Source organism: Triplophysa rosa, linkage group LG23 (genome assembly GCF_024868665.1).
Source record: "Triplophysa rosa linkage group LG23, Trosa_1v2, whole genome shotgun sequence".
Lineage (NCBI taxonomy): Eukaryota > Metazoa > Chordata > Actinopteri > Cypriniformes > Nemacheilidae > Triplophysa > Triplophysa rosa.
Window position 1 is genome coordinate 10,224,324 of NC_079912.1, and position 20,651 is coordinate 10,244,974.

The 20,651-nt window shown below is 38.7% G+C and overlaps 1 protein-coding gene across 3 annotated transcripts in view; it reads left to right on the forward strand.

Moving 5' to 3' along the window:
* Positions 1-20,651, forward strand: part of fam49bb (family with sequence similarity 49 member Bb) — a 48,780-nt gene that overhangs the window by 20,573 nt on the left and 7,556 nt on the right. For all 3 annotated transcript variants that reach the window (XM_057322510.1, XM_057322509.1, XM_057322511.1), the window contains 4 exons: positions 12,849-12,931; positions 15,246-15,367; positions 16,014-16,119; positions 20,114-20,253. In XM_057322510.1, coding sequence (XP_057178493.1) covers positions 12,859-12,931; positions 15,246-15,367; positions 16,014-16,119; positions 20,114-20,253 — 441 coding nt within the window. In that variant the 5' untranslated portion in view covers positions 12,849-12,858. The remainder of the gene's footprint in view (positions 1-12,848; positions 12,932-15,245; positions 15,368-16,013; positions 16,120-20,113; positions 20,254-20,651) is intronic.

The following is a 20,651-nucleotide window of genomic DNA, read 5'->3' on the forward strand; positions in this document are numbered from 1 at the left end:
TACTTGCCACTTCCATTGATAAATGTTTCAGACAGCGTAGTGTACACTATGAACCGCTTCTTCTTTGGCTCATTATTGTTATGATGTCACTGCTTCATAACAGTTACAGTAAAACAACGTGCTATTATAACTGTGATGTCACTAGCATTTACAGAAGAACTCTATTATATTTTATGCTAAAAACTAAAATGACATATTACAGCTTCTGTGATGTTATTGTACAACTTTTGACCAGTTTCAACACATCTGTGGTAAAAGATGCTATAGATGTTACTGGTAACCGGCATGAAATTTGCTTAGTAATGTGTGTTTTCAAGTTTTCAAGTCTGCATTTTTCTGATATCTTTACCGAGCCTAAGCTATCATCTGATTTTGTTGTATTGGTGTGTGGGACATTCTTGATCAATGTTTTGGTATGTGGAGTCTTCCTGCCCTTATGGCTGTTGATGTGTTGCAGGTGCAGCAGTCTTTGTGTTCATCATTCCTTTTAGCATTTGCAATCGGTTTAAACAATTTTTATTGTTTTATAATTTTCTTCAGGTATTTTAATTGCTTAGAGAGTTTGTTTTAGGCATGTACTCTTACTCTAAGCACTAAATAATTTGCTCTTTTCCCAGCAGTGTACCTAATGTTTTTAGTAGATTATGTAGACTACTTTACTAATTCTCCTTCAATTGTTTTAGACTTCTATAAAAGAGAAAAAGACTTAGCTTTTTCCCTCTCAGTGTAGAGATGTGAACCCAGATTGTGTAACACAGCCATTGCGGAAGTGAATGGCATTGTGGGACATAAAGGACTTGAGTAACGAAGCTTCCTGTTCCTCTAGGATGACGGCTTATGTAATCGCAGGGTCAGAGTTTATGGAAGGTGGCCCCATTTATATGCATGATGGAGGGCCATCTGAAGATGTTTTGTTGCCTCTTACAATGGGCACTGGATGTGCCTCAGCCTTCAGGTTGCAAAGCAAAGCTCGCTGTACATCACAAATACATTATCTTGATAATGATGAAAAAAGAGGACTAGGACTTTGTCTGTTTAGACTCTAGAGCTTCTAGAATTATTACGTAACTTAATACGAAAGGCATTTAAAACTGCTTTCATTTCCAGACTTATTTGAGTAAAAACAGTAAAACTAATGTCTGGTATTTCAACCCACAGAAAGAATTGTGTATTTTACATAAAGTCTCCGCCCCGCTGTGAAATACTGCAATATTTTTTTTAATCATGTATTAAAACTACATTGTAAATTATACAAAAATGCATCAACCTTCATTTATTCAATTATAGTTTTGCGTTTTGTTCTTTTGATTTTAAGTTAAGATATGACCAAGACTTTAAAAAGATGTTGTATAAATGTAATTGAATTACAATGAAATACTAAATATTTAACCAAAAAGCATTTATTTGAAATGTCCGAATATGTCATTTTAGATGACGCCATGCCTCCACCCTTGTGACTCTTTATTGCTTTCTATTAATTTTATTGTTTTTGCCCCTAGCCACCCATGTTTATTTATCCTTTGTTCCCATGGTTACCGTGTCAAGCTGGTACACATTGCCCACTTTGAAATAAAGGACACACCTTTGTATCTGACATCTCTGTGTAAGCTAAAAGCTATTGCATAAACACACACAGACAGACACGGTTTCATGATGCAGTGCGTTACTAGAGATGCCTTTGGATTATTCTAGATCTTGTGACTGCAAGCCAATGAAAACGCCTTGTACTTTTGAGAGGAGATGATGGATTATATTGGTATAGCAGTGCAGCCTGAGGTCAGATTTTGACAGCGTCAGCCCCTCCCCTGCATGTCAGCCAATACTGCCACTGTCTGGTTATGCTGAACATTGCCTCTACAAGAGGATTCTTCAGTTTAATGGGATTTGGATGATTTCTCTAACGATTTGTTTTTGGGGATAACTGTATGATTCATGTGTGATTATTTTCAAGTGGCTGAAAGCATCACACAATATTCCTTTTATTACAAACTAAAGTAACTGGAGTTTAATCATTTTTATATGAGTTAGTATATTATTAAATTATTGAGAGTATTGGAAATACTATTTCTGGTTATAAGTAAACATGTGTTGCTGACTTGACAACTTGTTTTTTATTATCTGGGATAGGGCTGGGAATCGATCCCAAGGCGTTGAGAATCGAGAGTCGATTCCAAAGGTTGGAATCGATTCCATTAAAAGAATCGACTCCCCGCCCCTTAGCTGATGTCATTGGTCAACTAAATCACATTAGTTTCTTGTCTAAAACGCAGCAGACTTCATAAAAAACTGATGGATGATGTCTAGAGTTGTGGAATGACATTAAATACTCTGCATCCATAAAAGCAAAAGCTTTGTTTGCACACAATGCAGATATAATTACATGTATGCACACATTTAACAAATCTTATAAATAAGTTTGCTTTCCAGAAGGACTGTAAAGGGACCATCTTCTCTTACTCTCTACCGATGAGCTCGGTATGTGCGTGAAGAGAATAACATCACATTAAAAAGAGTACTTTGACCTGTGCTTTATTTTTGAAAACAGCTAGTAAATTAGATTCTAAATGATATTATTAATGATACATTGGAATTGCAGGAGAAGATCGACATATTATTTGGTTAAGGTTTTTGTTATAGAAACAATAAACAATTAATAAATGTAAAAAATGTGTACATTTTTAATAATAAATGCAAATCTGTAGTAAAACAGGGAATTGAGCAGGAATCAAAAACAGCAGCTAGGAATCGATTCTTGTAATCGATTCTTTTGATTCCCAAACCAGGGATTGTAATCGACTACATAAAATTCAGAATCGAACAGCCCTAATCTGGGAATGTGCCTTGTGATTGGCAGGGCAAAACTTTATGCCACAGTTGTGTCAAAAATGTAATGTCCTACATAGTGTTGTCACGGTACCAAAATTTCAGTAGTCGGTACCAATACCAGCAAAAATCCACGGTTCTCAAAGCAAAACACCAGTACATGCTAATTGAAACACAATTTTATTAATAAAGCTCATTGGTAATATAAATGTATAGAAAGCAATGCCATTTTGTATACATGAAGTATACAAGTTAATTGTTGCCAAAACTGTTGTGTGCTCACTGGGGTCTTCATCCTGCTCAGTCTGCTGCTGTATAAGACAAATAGAATAAACTTCAGTAAGTCAACTGACCGAACAAACATGCATATGCAATATTAGAACAAACATCAGTTTTTATACTGCATTTACACAAGATTACTTACATTAAGGTAACTGTATATTAAAATAATAAATGCAACATATATATTTTTCTTTAGTTTAAATGTGTCTTTTTAAACCTAATAGAGTTATCTATCCAAGACATACACATTGTTAGTCATACAGTTAGTATGCTAGTTTTCTAGCACATAGATTGCAGATAGGCCTATATAAAATAGGTACTGTAAACCCCATCCTGTTCTCCCACTTATTTTACCCCATTACAGTTATAAAAGCATTAAATGGTTAATAAGGACACCTGACTGGATTAGCATTGGCGCTAACAAATTAACACGCAAACAGGGACGTTTGTTTTAACGTAACCTTTAACTTAACATATGATATAACATTCATAATGCAAACGCGAACAGAATTTGAAACTTACCGCTTGAACTTGTTAACTTAAATCCGGATGCTTCCTCTGAAACTCTGTTCGTTTTCTTCGTGATATGACTTTAATCTGAAGTATTTCTGTGCGCATCTCTTGTGGATCGGAGCCGCGCTTATCCGCTCATCACGTCTTATTGCGTCTATGAAAAGTTTCCGACTGACAACCTGTCAGACAGAGCATCAGTACCCGGTTGACCCGGGACGGCGGTGGTACCGGGTCTTATGAAAATTAGGTACCGACATCTTTTTTATTTTTAGGTACCGACTTGGACCCGAAGTACCGGTACTTTTGACAACACTAGTCCTACATATGTTTTGGGTCCCTCCATTTTTTTATTTTATATTTTATTGCCTATTAGACAAAAATGATCTCTTTAAAGCCAGTCATATTACTCTTTGAAGTTAAACAAATCTGTTATAATAGTATTGTTTGTTTTATAAAGGCAAAGGGTACATTACAAAACTGCTTTGTTTTATCTACTGTGAAATTATAGTAACTTTTTATATACTGGTCTGTATCCACTAAAATAGAACATGACTATTTGGTCTAATGTGGTTTTTCTGACCTGGTGTTACTAAACTTAAATAGACACAGGTGGTGTGTGTTTATGTTAATGTGGTGTGGTGCAACAGTGTCAGAGCGCAGTGGTATTGCTTATTTTGTACAGCAGGTGGCACCGTCTGCCAATTTATAGTACTGTATGTGTATATGTTTTGAGATGAATACAATTGGTTGTGTTTTAGGCCTTTCCACCAGTTTTTACTTTATTTTAGTAACTGAAAACCTGAACTGAATCAGACTGCAAAATTGTGGAATCACTTGTAAAACGATTTGGCAACTCTTGACTTTACACTTGTGGTAGGAAGACGTTGTAAATAAAGCAGTCTTAAACAGCAGCTGGAGAGGAGGCTAAATCTGGATACATTTGTATTTCAATATTAGAAAATGATCCGGTTTTCCTCTAACATTTGGCAATAGCTGTGCTTTTATGAAACAACATTAAGGTTTACGAGACATCTTGTAAACATGAGATGAATGTCAATGTATTTTGTGAGCCAGTCAGCACACTGCTCTCATAGACATGTTGATGCAGCGGAAGGGAGGGGAAGGATTAGTTAAATATTTATTGGGTTTGCTCCCCTTTCATTTTGACTGTGTCTTATGCACACTGCACTTATCGCCCATGAATACCACAGGCACACATGTTTTAAGGATGGTGTTCATGCACACAGGTCAGGGGCAAAATAATTCTCTGTTAAACATCTACAAGTTTAGTTTTACATGCTTCAAACTCTGTGGTCTTTGTGGGTAGTGTCACTACAAGTTCTTAATGCCCTTTCCAGGTCTTTGAAGCAAAAATATTATGGAAAAAGGTTATCTCTTCAACTTTAAAACGTCATGTTAGGCTGATGTCGTCTAGCCAGATATAATGTTGAAGTTTTGAAGTTTTTAGGAATCATTTTAGACCACTGTTGGAGGTCATGCAGACCTTCTAAAACCTTAAATTTAGCGCTAGAGAAAATCCACTCAGTCTTTTGATTTTGGTGTTTCAGAAGGAGAGTGGTTCTTCATAACTGTAAACTGACTCTCATTTAGGTGTGGTTTCATGTCTAAAGGTCTTATTCTTAATTTTTATTGTCTTGGATTTATTCATTTAGCTGACACTTTTATTCAATATAACTTTCAAATGAGGGAGGATATCACATTGATGAACGTGAATTTTTTTCACTCAGAAATGTCACATTACATAAGTATAGTGGGATGTGAATCAATTTCATGTTGACTTAAGAAATGATCTGATATTTTTTTCCTAGTTTTCTCTACTCCATTGACTTACCTTATTACTACTTATTCTCTTAATATTAGATGATTCTTAACCTTCTTAACTTCTTCAATATTTTTCAGTCCCAAAATGCTAAGTGCAACCTATTTATTACATACATTGTAATTATTATTATTTATTTATTTTTGTATAATTGTAATGAAGTATATTTTTGACATTTTTAGAAGCATCAGCGATTAGGGAGTGGCCATCTGTGTACGACCTCACTGTCAGCAGAGGGCGCTCTATGCTTAAAAAATCATCTGCCTAGCGCAAACCCACTGCATGCCATACACCCCCCAAAAAATCCCATTTTAGTTTGACAGCGCCCCACCCCTCACGCTCAGCATGAACAGTCTTTCTGCATGCTAAAGACTCGCATTGAATCAGGAATTTTGAAAGATGCAAAGTGCCTTTGACATTTTTGTGATGCTGAGTACAGATATACAGTATGTCAAAAATGTTGGATCTGATAGCAAGCCATCAATAAAAAGTGTACTTATTCGCATGAGATTGTACATGTGTGTTTGAGGGTCACAGCATCTGTTTGATCTGTATGCACAGACTAAACCTTCTGTATTAGTTCTGCACCAACATCTTTTATAAACCTTTGCAGTAAATGACATAAAGACAAATAAAAAGGTTTATTCATGCATTTAATATTTAGCGTGATGTGTTTTTTTCTCGGATTAAACCCCTTTGCGCTGCTGTTGCAATCCACTACCTACCCAAAAGTTTCATCTGTTGTATTCTCTAGTTTCACCTGTTCCTGAAATGAATGGTGTGTATGTTTATGCATTGGCATGTACGCCGGTTGTGACATAAAAAACGCTTGAAAGCAGGAAGCGTTAAGTTCTGTCAGTGCATTCTGTGTTTTGAACCATCATTTTTCCTAAGGCAATCTCGTTCAAGGTTTGACCAAAAAAAGACCTTTAAAAGATTACAATAATCTTAGTGGCACCTGAAAGCATTGCGTGTTTGTTGATTAAACAGACTTTGAACATTTTAAACAGGCTTAAAATTCCTTCTCCCACATTTCAGTTGAAGTGCCCTGTTTTGGCTTAGCCATATTCGGTTGCCATGGTTTCTAGCTTTGATCGTGAGTGGTACAGTGTAGCCCAAGAGGTCCTATTGTAGGAGAGATTAACCAAAAATTCTGCACTGAACCTACGTACACCACTACCTACTTGTAAATTATTTAAATACTGTATATATATATATATATATATATATAAAGAATTAAATTGTAATGCATGAAGCAACTCGAAACACTAAAATACTGCTAATGTGTCATAATATTGCTGACATGAAAAGATAGTTTATGTAAAAAAGTCACAGTTGCTATTTGACTGTGTTGTTGTTGCGGTAACAGTCAAACCGTCAGCACCAATCACCACCATCCTTCAAAATGCCTGCATCCTCATTGGCTGTCATGCAGATTGTTTTGACTTTACCACAACATGCCAAAAGAGGACATCACAGAGGTTTACTTCAATGTGGCCAGTGTGGGCGGAGCTACAAATCACAAACAAACACGCACCCCCCACCCGCAACTCATCAAACTACGCACGCTTCATTTTTATAATGCGTCACCTCGGCTGGGTGGGGTCAGGGAGGTCATGGATGAGGTGTGTGCCAGTTTTAGGGGTAGATGAAGGATATTTGCTTCCTCGGTATATTGCTGATTGGTCGAGTGTCAGAGGACCGGGCGGGACCGGAGCACAGCTACTCGGCTAATGCGATGTGGCGGCACGCCCCAGGAAATTTAGGTCAAGTTTAAAACTGCAGACAGGGATGTGAGGCTGTGGGAGACTGACACTGTATGATGCATCACACACCGACTACTCATACTTGCGCAGCGCGCCGCTTTGCATTCACTACCATTAGTGTAAACGACACTTGTGTCAATAAATCTCAGTTTAAAGCACACTTGCTTATGTGTTTGGGAGCCTCCATAAATGTCATTTTCGAAAATTCTGTTTGAATAAATCCTAAGTGCTTACTTCATGAAAATACGCTAGCTTTATTTATTTTACCATTAGTTCAATTCTACACAATTTTGCACGCTTTATCGCATGCATAAGTGGATTATTGCATTCACTCAAATAAGCACTCAAACAAAAACACACTCGCTGCCCTACCCCTCGAAGCTCCTAGCAGCTGGTTAGCCACTCCACGGCCGTGTCCACGTGACGGAGGGAACGAGGGAGGGTTTGTTGTTTTTTTCCTATGGTGCCGGAGCGATAGCGTAGTATAGCCAAGCACGTGGATTCCCATGCTGCAGTGCTCCTGCAGAATTCCAGCACTCCATCAATTTCCAGACTATTTTTTTCTATTTTTATTTTGCATTATTGGGGGCACGGGTGATGCGTCTCATGGATGTACATCACTGTGTATGGATTTGAATACAACATGTTACTGCGTATTAATGAAACACATCTCATAATTTAGTGATTTATAAATTAAATTAAATATAACTCTACTCTATATTTTGCAAGTTTCCATCTGCTTTGGTTACTATCATCAGTACCACTCAAACCACGGTGAATTCATACCTTTAATATTATGCATTGTAATATTCCAAACAGGAATGTCAAATGTTCACAAAATTCGTCATTAATCAGCTTGTCGTGTGTTTTTAACGCATTACCTCATCGCTATTCATGTATTCGTGCGCAGGCTCTTAAGTCGGACTACTGCTCCTGTGCCCTCATCCTACCCCCCCGCCCGTCTTCTGATTGGCTGACGGTGTGTTTTTGGTAGCACCAGCTTTTTTCAACTCCATGGATACAGTGGAGTGCAGGAGGACTTGCGTGCAGCCAATCAGGACGCGGTAGTGAATCGTAAGTGCCCAGCGGGCTTAGACAATCCCCCCTCGCCCCCCTCCTATCCCATATCCCATCATAGCTCTTCTCCTCCAGCACGCAATCTCCCAGTAGGAGGCTGCCAAAAGAAAACAACCAGGTCAGAGCCTCTCCATCGGAAAGAGCTCGTGAGGGGAGCTCGCGTGGACCCTTTGGGGCCGCTGTGCATGAAGCAACAGTTCCTAATTTTATCTGCACCTCTGTAGGCGTCACTCTTACCTTAGTAGGTCCATATAGCCGGTTGTTGGTGAGAGAAGTTTTTGGGGGGTGAATACTAGCACCTTGATATATGTTCTCCCTCTTAAATTTAATTGTAAAATGGATCAGTGTTATTTTATTTTCTCGCTTTGACTTTAAATCTGGTCTCTGTACATATGTTTTGACGTGGCTGTCCTTGGAACGACCCCTGGAATGGTTCGAGGGAGCAGTTGGGTGGGATATGGGGTTGGCATACTTTACAGCAGCGGGCACGCGTTGGCATGGCTTGGATTTAGGTCAGATTTATTCCAAGTAACTTTCCAACAGTGAACAAGTATGCACAGTGCGGTACAGATGGGTGCTGTAATATACAGCCTTTAAATTTTAGATTTACTAAAGAAAATGTAAGTGGTGTTCTGGCCGGTTGCCAGGGTGGTGCTGTTCAGTTTCTAAGGTGTTCTGGGTGGTTTTTAGCAAATTGCTTGACAGTTTATGGGGTGTTGTGGGTGGAAACTCTCATAAAGCCAAAAATCCTTTTGTGGCTTTACTGGTATTGACAGCAAAATCCAGTAATAATACAGTATTTACTTCTAGGGTGTTGATCGTCACTAGGTTGAGCTTTTTTATGTCCAATAATTCATTTATATGTCTATCTCGAAGTCTTTTGCTTGTCTGACACACCTAAACAAATTTGTTCTTTTGCTCTTCAGTCCAACTGTTTGCATGAGAACAATCTTCTGACCTTGAACTCTAATCCTGAGCTCCGATAAGCCCTGACCTCCAGAGGATTCTCAGCGTGGCTTTAACCTGTCGCTGGACCTCACGTGTGTCCATCTGGATTGTCTCTCTCAGAAAGAGCTTTTGCTCGCTGTGTGTTAGAATGCTTTTGATCTGTGATCTTACTGTCAGCAACTTCCTGAGTCTGATCAAGAGACACGGTTCAGAGTCTTACCTGTGCGCAACCTTACCTGCGTCACTCCTCGTCAAGTCTCTCACGACTTATGTCTCTACCTTCACTTTCAGACACACTCTCTTTCTATCTGTCTATTTACCTGTCTGCTTGTTCACATCTTGACTCTCCACCCGTCATTGGGCTGTCTTCTGTCGCTCCTCATGTATGTTACTCTCTTCATTAGGTCTCTCCAGGTCGCTGGTCTGTACTGGCATCTACAGGAGTTCATACACTTGGGATTTTGACCACCATCCCAAAACAAAGCCTGAGAGGATAGTTCACCCATTTTTCTCCTTCATGTTGTTCAGAGCCTGTATACGACTTCATGTGGAACACAAAAGAAGATATTTTGAGAAATGTCTCGGGTTGTTTTGTGTTCATACAATGAAAGTCAATGGGGTTCAGTGTTGTTTGGTTACCAACCTTCTTCAAAATATCTTCTTTTGTGATCTGAAGAAAAAAGAAAGTCATACTTTCGGATGTTTGGAATGACATGAGGGTGAAATGATGAAAGAACATAATGTTTATATTATGATTTCCATACATTTCAATAATTGGTGGACTTGATGATGTCACACTCCCTGTGCATACAACAATTCTGACTCCATCCTCTCTGGATTATTACAAATAATGACAAAAGGAATGTTTGGATCGGTAAACTGTTATTTTGTACTGACACACTACAGCAAGAGGATATTTTTCTTCCTAGTTCTGCTTACAGATAAATGAAACCAACTGCCAACATAATTCACATTCGCGCACACCTGCAAATACGAGCTGCACTCACGTTCATTGTAATTGCATGAGCGTAGGCGTGACTGTTTGTCCTGCGCTTTCTAGATTTGCATTTCTTTTAGTGTCCCATCTTACCGTCAGCCATGATTGCGTAACACTCGCACACAAACAAGTCTGTGACCCACATCTAGTCGCCTGCATGCTCATGCATGTGTACTTATACCCCCTCTCCCTTCTCGCCAGAGGCATTATGGGTAATGCACTGCTGTTTGTATGGCCTAGAATGACCTCTCCCTCTCGTTTGCATTCTGCCTCTTCCGTCATCTGCTTCCATGAGCTGAATGTAAACAAAAGGCTTTCTTTTAATGTGTCGATCAGCCCTTTTGTAGGATGCAGATGTCATATAAATAAACAATAGGTAATGTTAACACACTGTGTGGATTTGTGTAGCTGTTTGTTATTTAATAAATAGTGTTTCGCTCTCACCTGCTAGATGTAGACACTAAAGGACTGATGATGTGATACGCGTGTTATTCGTCTTTGCAGGTTTAGGAGGGTCGATCTCTCTCTTTCATGTTTTTATCTCTTTCATTCTGTTGGACTTTGAAACGTTTCTCTGTTGCTTTTATGAAGAATTTTGAGGTTTTAGTAAAGGCGAGTTCAAGTGGCTGCTCTGGTGTTTTTACTATGTATTTTTTAAGATGTTTTTCCTCTATAGCTTGTTTTCAGATGGTTAGGTACCTAGTTCATGGCATTGCATCTTTAAAAGGGATGCTAATGACCTCTTATTTTGATTGACAGCATCTCAAACTGTGGTTCATGAGGGCAGGTCAAGCTGCTGAATACTGAAGAGACGTTGATGTATAAATATGGGCGGTCACAATGACCCATTTTTGAAGCACAGGTTTCATAAATATCCTGGGTGGACTGGAGCGAGAACGCTGGCCATTGTGATTGTTATGAGAGTATGTCCACATATTTTGGTACATTGGATCGTTTTATTTTTCAGAAGTAAGGAAAATAAATTTGACTGAAGTGAACCTGACTTTTTTAAAGTTTGCATTTATGGAAGAGCTGTTTGACCCTTTGATCTCATGCGTTTCCATTACCCTTAAAAATGCGCAAATTGAAATGGCCCAATTTCGCAAAAACTCACATATATCCTCACATATATTCTCGCTCACATGAGGTGTTTTTTCAGGCAATACGATAAAGGCATATATGTATTTCACAAAACTGCAATGAAAACAACTTTTGTCGCATTTAGAAGTCACGTGGCGTATGAAAAAGTCACACCATTCGCGGCATGTTTGGGCAGAACATTTGGAAAGATAGCATGTAAGGAATTACATTAAAGGGATAGTTCACCCAAAACTTCCGTCATGAATTACTCACTGTCTAGTTGTTCCAAACCTGTATAAATGTATTTGTTCTGTTGAACACACCGAAAGATATTTGGACGAATGCTTGTAACCAAACAGTTCTTGGACCCCATTGACTATCATAGTAGAAAAAATACAATGGTGGTCAAAAGTGCCCCAGAACTGTTTGCTGTCCTACATTCTTCAACAGAACAAAAAAAATATAAAGCAATTTTTCCTACTATGGTAGTTAATGGTGGCTATTTGGTTTGTTTACAAGAATTCTTCCAAATATCTTTCTCTGTGTTTATTAGAACAGAGAAATTTATACAGATTTGGAACAACTCAAAGGTGAGTTAATGATGACAGAATTTTTATTTTGGGGTGAACTGTCCCTTTAAGTAATATCTTATATGATGGCTCAAATGCAGGAAAACGAATGAGTGCAGTTTGGAGATTTATTAGGAATAGTGAGTTAATTTAATGATATAGGGAAATTTCTCTTCGATCTTTGCACTATTTACCTCTAAAGTTGGTTCGCATCCTGCCGCAAAACCTACAACGAAGAAGTATGGCCAGAATGACTTCAAGAATAACGATTCGAATAACATTCTTAAGTGGAAACGCTGTCATTCCGCAAATATTTTTTAATCGACAGATTTTTATTTTCTATTGTTTATGGGGTTTTTTTATCAAGCACCGGACTAACAGTGTTATTTGATATTGGCCATCTGGCGCTGCTTCTCTTCTGTGATCTTAATAGACGTTGAGAAAATATCGCTGACGTTTTTCGCAAATCTGTAATGGAAACCTGGCTACTGTTATTTGCTGAAACTAGAAATGCAAAAGTACTGTTGACATGCTGTTTACCCAAGTGTATTGATGGGGTTTTTACACTCTAGTCTACTTCCTTAATCTTGACTTTGAAAGGCTAGGGCCCCTCAATAGGGAACTGAACGTGAGCGGTAGGCATGACATGCACAGTTGGCATTGGTCACCAAAGCACATGGATTCCCGTAACTCTTTGTGTGTGCCGAGGGAGGGAGGGGGGCTTCAGAACTGACATCTGGTGGCCCGGGGCCTTGCACAGGAAAACCACTGCGTCTGGAGAGTGAAAACTGTGGGGTAAAGGGAACAAGGGAGATGCTTTCTTGACTGATAAGAGGAGATTAGTACCCCCATGATTGAGTCATGAAATTGCCACCCATTTATCTCCACCAGAATCTGACAGGTATCATTTCAAATTGTTTTATTTAACCTTAATCCCTCTCTCTCTCTTTCAGGTACGTTGTCATGGGGAACCTCCTTAAAGTCTTGACATGCACAGATCTTGCGCAGGAGCCCAACTTTTTCCTCGATTTCGAAAGTAAGATATTTCCTCCCACCTGCTGAACCGTCTTCAGTTATCCTCAGTGCATCTGTAAACAATCTTCCATTCTCAAAACGTACCTGACAATACGTTGCTTTAGAGGAAGAGTCTATCTCACATGTCTGGTGTTGGAATGTTTGGGCACAGTACCATAAAATTGAATTCTGAGAGACTTGGCGTAGGTCATTTCCCGCTCGCCATATAAAATGCCAGTTCCCCTTGGATGCACCAGTGGTGTATATCTCAAGTTTGGGACTTGATACGATCTTAAACTCCCTTTCCCTTGGGAATTGTTTGTGAAGCACACATAATCTGCTGCCATCTCGTTTGTTTGTGTCAAAGGTTCATTTCAGAGCAAGGAAGGTGAATGAACCAAAGCGAAGGATACAGAGAGTGTTGAGAGAGTGGAAAACAAAAGTTTCCAGGCTTTTATTACCCCTGCCCGCAGAACATCTCCACCCAGGCAGTGTTTGCCTCCGTTTTTTGCCGCTTTGCAGTTCTTCTGGAGAAACACAGGGGGTGATATGGAGTTGAGTTTCAATTGTTGCCCTGTGAATCATGTTGACCTCTAAGGATCCTAAGAGATCTGTGCAACGGTTATGTAACATTCATAGAAAGTGCAGGCGAGCGAAGCAATACGAGAGAAATGGAGCACAAGAGCTGAAAACACTGTGTCACGAACGTATGAGCTAAACAAGACTCTTAATGTGTGGCATTTGAGTGTGTTGTGTGAAAGGAGGTGGCTCTTAATTTCGTGAATTGCTGTAGTTTAAAGCTGGCAATGTCTCATTGAGGTTTCTCTTTAGATGTGGGCCTGAAGTTTCCACCATTTAAAATTCCACACTCTGCCTTTTAAACATATGAAAACAGCTGTGGAGTTGTGAGTCAGATGCTCTCTAAGCTCCCATTAAGGCACTGTTTCAGTGATATTTCGGTAACACTTTACAATAAGGTGCTATTTGTTAACAGTAGTAAATGAATTAGCTAACATTAGCTATTCTTGTTAATGTTAGGTAATGTCAATACAGTTATTCATGTTAGTTCATGGTGCATAAACTAATGTTAACAGACACGACGTTTGATTTTTAAAATGTATTAGTAAATGCTAAAATTAACATGAACTAAGATTAATAAATGCTGTAGAAGAATTGATCATTGGTAGCTAATGCATTAAAGGGGTGATATGGCACGAATACATGTTTTTCTGTCTTTGGTGTGTTATATGTTGTCCATGCATGTATCAGACACATAAAATTGCAAAAATTAAAGTGTGGGAACAAAAGATGCATACTATCTAAAAGCGAATGCTCACCCAGACCTGCCTGAAACGCCTCGTGTAACCACACCCCCACAAATCTACGTCAGTTCGTGGTATGATTTGACTAAGACCGGCCAAATGTATACGCAAGTGAGGTGGGCGTACCTGTCAGTACAATTGCTTTGGAACCTGATGTTCCAAATATGGTAAGAGGCGGTACATTTCCGTCACACGCTTGCAGTTTTTGACCAATCACTAAGCACTGGTGAACTGGCCAATCATAGCACACCTCGCTTTTCAGAGCGATGAGCTTTGTAAACCATCTGCGCGTTTCAGAGAGGCGGGGCTAAGAGGAGATCCAAACATGCACGGTATGTGGAAAATACAGCGTTTTAGAACCTTAAATCGTGTACATTCGTGTACATTGCATTACATCTAAAACAAACGATAATATTCGTTTCAGGATTCATCACAAACTTAAATTCTTAAAAGTATGAGAGGTTCACGACAAACTCACAAACGTTGTTGCTGTTAACTTTTGACACGTTCATGAATGTACACCGGGGACATTTTGACGCTTCTAAACATGAGCCGGCACAAAACAAAATTATAAGAAAGATGATCCTGAACATTCTTTTATTCAGCGTACTATGCAGAAAAATCATTAGGTTGATAGAATTTATCATTTTGTTTGTTTTAGTCACCAGTAGCCAATTGGAATGCTTCTTTTGCTGTGAAAGGTCACCCAAATGTTATACTATCTAGTTAATAGTTCAAATGATGTCAAAGTAGATATAGTATAAGCACTCTTAACACGGTTGAATGATGTGTAGAAAGTGTCAGTAGGTACAAAGTTTCTTTGTTTTTTCCTTTTATTTTTGATCTGTGATGTTATTCCGTAAGGAGGAACGCTAAGATCACATTCATGAGTAGCATTTATGCAGAACATTTGCTCTTAATATGTCAAACACCGAGGTGACCTTAAAAGACCATTTGATTAAAGACCTTGAAGCTCCTCCATTCATTTCCTTTTTTCTTTCCGTCTCTCTCCAGATGCCCAGCCCACAGAAGCCGAGCAGGAGACGTGGGAGGAAGTGGATGTTGTCCTAAAGGATGCGTTGGGAATACTCGACGAACTACAGGCGTATAAAGGCGCCGGGCAAGAGATACGAGAGGTACACGTGTTCTTATGATGTCAAGAAAAATACAGAGACATTTCTAATTTCATATAATACTCTACTCTTAATGTGCATATTTACACAAAATAAGTATAAAGGGGCAACTTATGAGGCTTAAAACATCTCACATTTTGCGCGTGTGTGATTGAAATTCAGTATTTTGTTCAATCACGGTTCACTACGAGTGTCAGGGTGAGTGATGCTGTTACCACGGATACTGTTGCTATACAGAGACAGTTGCCATGGAGAGGCGTCCTGTTCAGAATGAAAGTGAATGTTTTTGATTTCCTTTTTGTAATTCACTCAAAAGGATGTGCCACATTTCTTTTTATGTCAGAACACTACTAATTATTTTAATGAGCCGCATTTATTTGAAAACTGAACTGAAGAGCGCGCTGAGGCACCAAAAGTAAACATTGACTGGATGTTTTGTCCGGTGTCATAGTGGAACGCAAAACGAATAAACCAAAAACCTCACATCATTTACATCCGCAAATTGCTACCCTTTACTAAAGTTCAAAACCTCCTACGTACACAATTCTAACACAAACTCACTCTGTTATAAAATATTACGTCCTGTCTTGACTGTGTGTTTAGAACTCGCCAGATGTTGTATTATTGTAATATTATGCTTTTTTTGTAGGCAATCCAGAATCCCCATGATGAGGCATTACAAGACCAGGCGTGGGCTGCTGTAGTGCCGCTTGTAGGCAAACTGAAGAAGTTCTACCAGTTTTCACAGAGATTAGGTACATTTTTGTTTAATAATAGTGGTTATGAAAAAACATTTCAAGCCATATTACACCCTTCTGTTATATGTACATGCCATGTCTTGTTAAACCAAGATTTTTCTGAGACGCAATAAGAAATTTGACAAGCATTTTATCAATTCCAGCGTTATTGGTGTGACGATTTTAGTCAAAACTTGAAATATAAATTCTCAGAAAATGTATTTATTATCACCAATATATCGAACCATCTGTTTATATTGTACTCAATACTTGATAATAGAATAATATCAGTCTATGCACAAGTTTACCATTTTAAAAGTTATGGATGTGACAAAAAAGGACACCGGTTTTTGAGAGAAAACTTCTTTTCTGTGAATTAAAATTACAAATCAGAAGCAATAATACCCAAGAAATGGAGAAGGGATAGCTCTTCATAGACCACAAAATAGTTGTTTTATTTAAAGTTTCATGTGTCCGTTTATGAGGAATATGGACCATTATGGATGTGACAATTCACTTACCTGACTATAGAAAATGATGCGTTTAAGAACACAAACAAATGCTTTTAGAAACTTTAAGAGAGACTTCACATGGGTATTTAAACCAACAAATATTGACACCTTTCAGTATGATGAAAACCTTTAGTAAAAACTTTTTTCATTTTTTCCTCTCATCGTTGATATTTGCATGGAATTGCCAATTTACACAAATTAGAACGTCAAATGTCATTTTTAGTGAACTGTTTCTTTAAATGTGCTGCGGCCAACCATTTCACATCAGTTAATGGTATCCATTTCATTCAGTTTTCTAAACTGTGAGCATCTGACACATTAAACACGCTTACTGACGCGTTGTGTACAAACACCTGAGCGGCCCCTGGGAGGCACCACAGCTGGTCCTTTCAGAAAAGCTCTGTAAACAGAAACTGCTGATGAATAGACAGTTCAAAAACCCATCATTGTTGTAAACCGTCCACTGACACGCGGATAGAAAACAACACCGTCACTAGCTTTGTGCTAATAAACATCTTAAATACTTCAGAGGCCGCCATGCTTCATTAGCATTAGCAGCTGATCTAGCGGCACTGAATAAGACTGACTGGATCGAATTGGGTTTTGTCTTGCCTCGAAGCCCAAAGTTTTAAATCTCTGTAATGGCTTTTGAATGTGTAGTCAATGAGTGCACACCCCACGCCGGTCGTCTGTCGCGCGTTATGTAACCAGCCGAACGGGGTCATTCAGCTTTCCCGCGCTTTCCGCTCCAGAACACTAAAACGGCTTTTGGCGTGAGCGCTCATTCTTGACGTGCTTCGCCAAACTGCTCTGACTGTTTGGCGTGTAGTGTTCTGTCCTGACCGTGACCCGATCGGTGTATATCAAGTCAGTTTGGGGTGTTATAGTTGTTGACGGCTTCACAAAGTGACAAAGGCACGCGACTGCAACACTGTGAGGAGTTTGACAATGACATGCTTGGAAAATAGAGGGGAAAGATTTACAATGAATGTATTTAAGAAATGAAACAAAAAAGAAGTAAAGTACAGTAAATTAACTTTTATTATGCAACTTCAGGGTCAGGGTTTTAATTTCCTTGATTTTAATTTTCTTATTTCTTATTAATTATTAATGCAGTTATTTTCCTTGAATTTTCTTCCACCAAGTTACTTCCCTTACGAAAATTAACCATGTTTTTTTTTTTGTGGTAACCATGTTTTTTTGCCGTATTGATTACTTATGGCAAAACCATGGTTTTACTATGGTTCTTAAAAAAAGGTTTTTCATAACCATGGTTATTTTGTGGTAACCGTGGTTTTACTACAGTATCCTTGTTTTTATTTTTTTAACTGTAGTAAAACCATGGTTAATTTTCATAAAGGTTGCTTAAAGGGATAGTTCACCCAAAAATGATAAATCCGTCATAATTTATTCACCCTCGAGTTGTTCCAAATCTGAATCTGAATAAATGGATTTGTTCTGTGGAACACAGAGAAAGATATTTGGATGAATGCTTGTAACCAAACAGTTTTGGGCACCATTGACTACCGTAGTAGGAAAAAATGCTTTATAAATGTCTTTGTTCTGTTGAACACAAAAGAAGATATTTGGAAGAATGTAGGACAGCAAAAAGTTCTGGGGCACTTTTGACCACCGTTGTCATTTGGTAGTCAATGGGGTCCAAGAACGGTTTGGTTACAAGCATTCTTCCAAATATCTTTCTCTGTGTTGATCAGAAGAAAGAAATGTATACAGATTTGAAACAACTTGAGGGTAAATAAATGATGACATTCATTTATTACAGAAGAATGATGAATTTTTATTTTTGGGTGAACTGTCCCTTTAAAATTTGAATTTACATTTCATTCTGTATTTATTACCTCAATTCAAATTCAGAAACGCAAAAGATATTCTCAGTTCATTCACCACACAACCCTGAAAGATGTGTTTTGTGTCCAGTTATGATTTTGTCATTGAGTGTATTATGTCATGTCAGATTCAAAGTATCCTGGTTCCTTGCTCTCTTCATTTCTTCTAAGCTTCTGTCAGTTCTCTTTGGATCTCCATCATTCTAATGTTGCTTACGTATCTTCCTTCCTCCTGTTTTCTCATGATCTAATCAGATGTGACATACGCTCCCTTGCCCGACCTGTCTTCCCTCTGCCGTCTTCCTCACTCGCTCAATACTCTGCACGCACTGTTAAAAGCAGCTCTGTTTTGAATGGATGGAGAATAGTGTGCATGTATGGCCATTTCTAATCAGCTCCACAGCTTTACCAAGCTGACTAAAGCAGATGGAGGTCATTAGCGCACAGCAAATCTGCTCAATTTACTCTACGTGCTGTTGCCACTTGAGTCACCAGCCACTGAAATCCTCTCTCTCTCTCTCTCTCTCTCTCTCTCTCTCTCTCTCTCTCTCTCTCTCTCTCTCTCTCTCTCTCTCTCTCTCTCGCTCTCTCGCTCTCTCTCTCTCACTCTCTCTCACTCTACTAGTTTGGTTATGTAAAACTTTACATGGTTTTCTTGCTTTTTCAAGGCCAAATGGGAATTTCTGGGTTGATTGACAAAGCTCCACTCTGTCTACCGTTCTGACTGCATTGATTGGTGCGGCATTCCATGGAGCCAATGAAAATAAAGCAGAGAAACCCAAAGATTATATGGACTCAGCCTGAATAGTCACTTGTTTATCAAGCGTAGTCGATAGATGAATTTAAACCCGCCCGACCGTTGCTATTACTTTCCGTTCCTCTGTCGCTTTATGCCGTATGATTTTCTTGAGCAATTTCTCAAAACTAACAACAGCAAAGCACAGAATCACTCTGTTCGGTTTTGTTTATGTGTATATTTTAAGGGCCGTAATTGAGACTGGGATTGAAAAGGAGTTGGACGTCGGGTCGGTGCAGTCGGGCTGAGATCATACCGAACTCGACCGTAAACTCATTTATGGCTGCCTGGCAGACGCTGAGTTATATAATGTAATTGCTTGAACATGCTGCCTCATACTGCATTGCATCAATAGGTCAATGGAGAGAATGACAACCGGATTTGTGGGTTAAAGCAGCTTCTTGTATTGTGAAAGGGTATTCTTAAATCATTATTTTTACAAATCATGCTTGTTTTTTAGCATGTGTAATTTGTTTATTTTTTTGTTTATTAGGTAGTTTCATATGTTTAAAGTGACAGTTCACCCTAAAATGAAAAGTCTTTCATGATTTACTCATCCTCATATCATTTCAAACCTGTATGACTTTATTTCTTCTGCAGAACACAAAAGAAGATTATTTTAAAGAATGTTGGTAACCGAACAACGGCAGTACCCATTCTCTTCTATTGTATAGACACAAAACCAATGCAAGTCAATGGGTACCGCCGTTGTTCAGTTACCAACATTCTTTAAAATATCTTCTTTTCTCCCAATTCTCAGTGCAGCTTTTCAAAACAAAGTCGATGTTGAACCTTTACAGTGGCAGTCCAAGAAAACCTTATTGACTCTAAATGTCCCATAATGTGTGTTTCCACAGAAGCAGCGCTACACAGTTTGTTAAGAGCGCTCACCAGCGAGAAGTACAGCGACCCCATGCAGCACCTGGAAAGAGAGCAGGCCCTCGCCAAACAGTTTGCCGAGATACTGCACTTCACGCTGCGCTTCGATGAGCTCAAGGTGAGGACCTTCCCTCCAGATTATAAATCTGAATATACAGCAAATGCCTTTAGATGATAACGTTAGATATAACACAATATGTTTTTCCTCTAGGGAGCCGATATACTTCAACGGTCTGCATGTAAATCTCAGTTTTTTGCGTTACTGGAGACACTTGTATGCTAATAGTACATTTAAGTCTATTACGTCCTATGGTTTGAATTAATACAGATGCAAATAGGCTTACAGCCACACAAAAATAAGAGATCATTTAAAAAGTATTTTCAGTTTTTCTGAATTTACTATTTATAGGTATGTGCTTCGGTAAAATGATCATTTTTGTTCCATTCTGTGAACTACTAACAATGTTTCTTCCGAATTTCACATAGAAATGTTGTTTTTATGGATTTATATGCAGA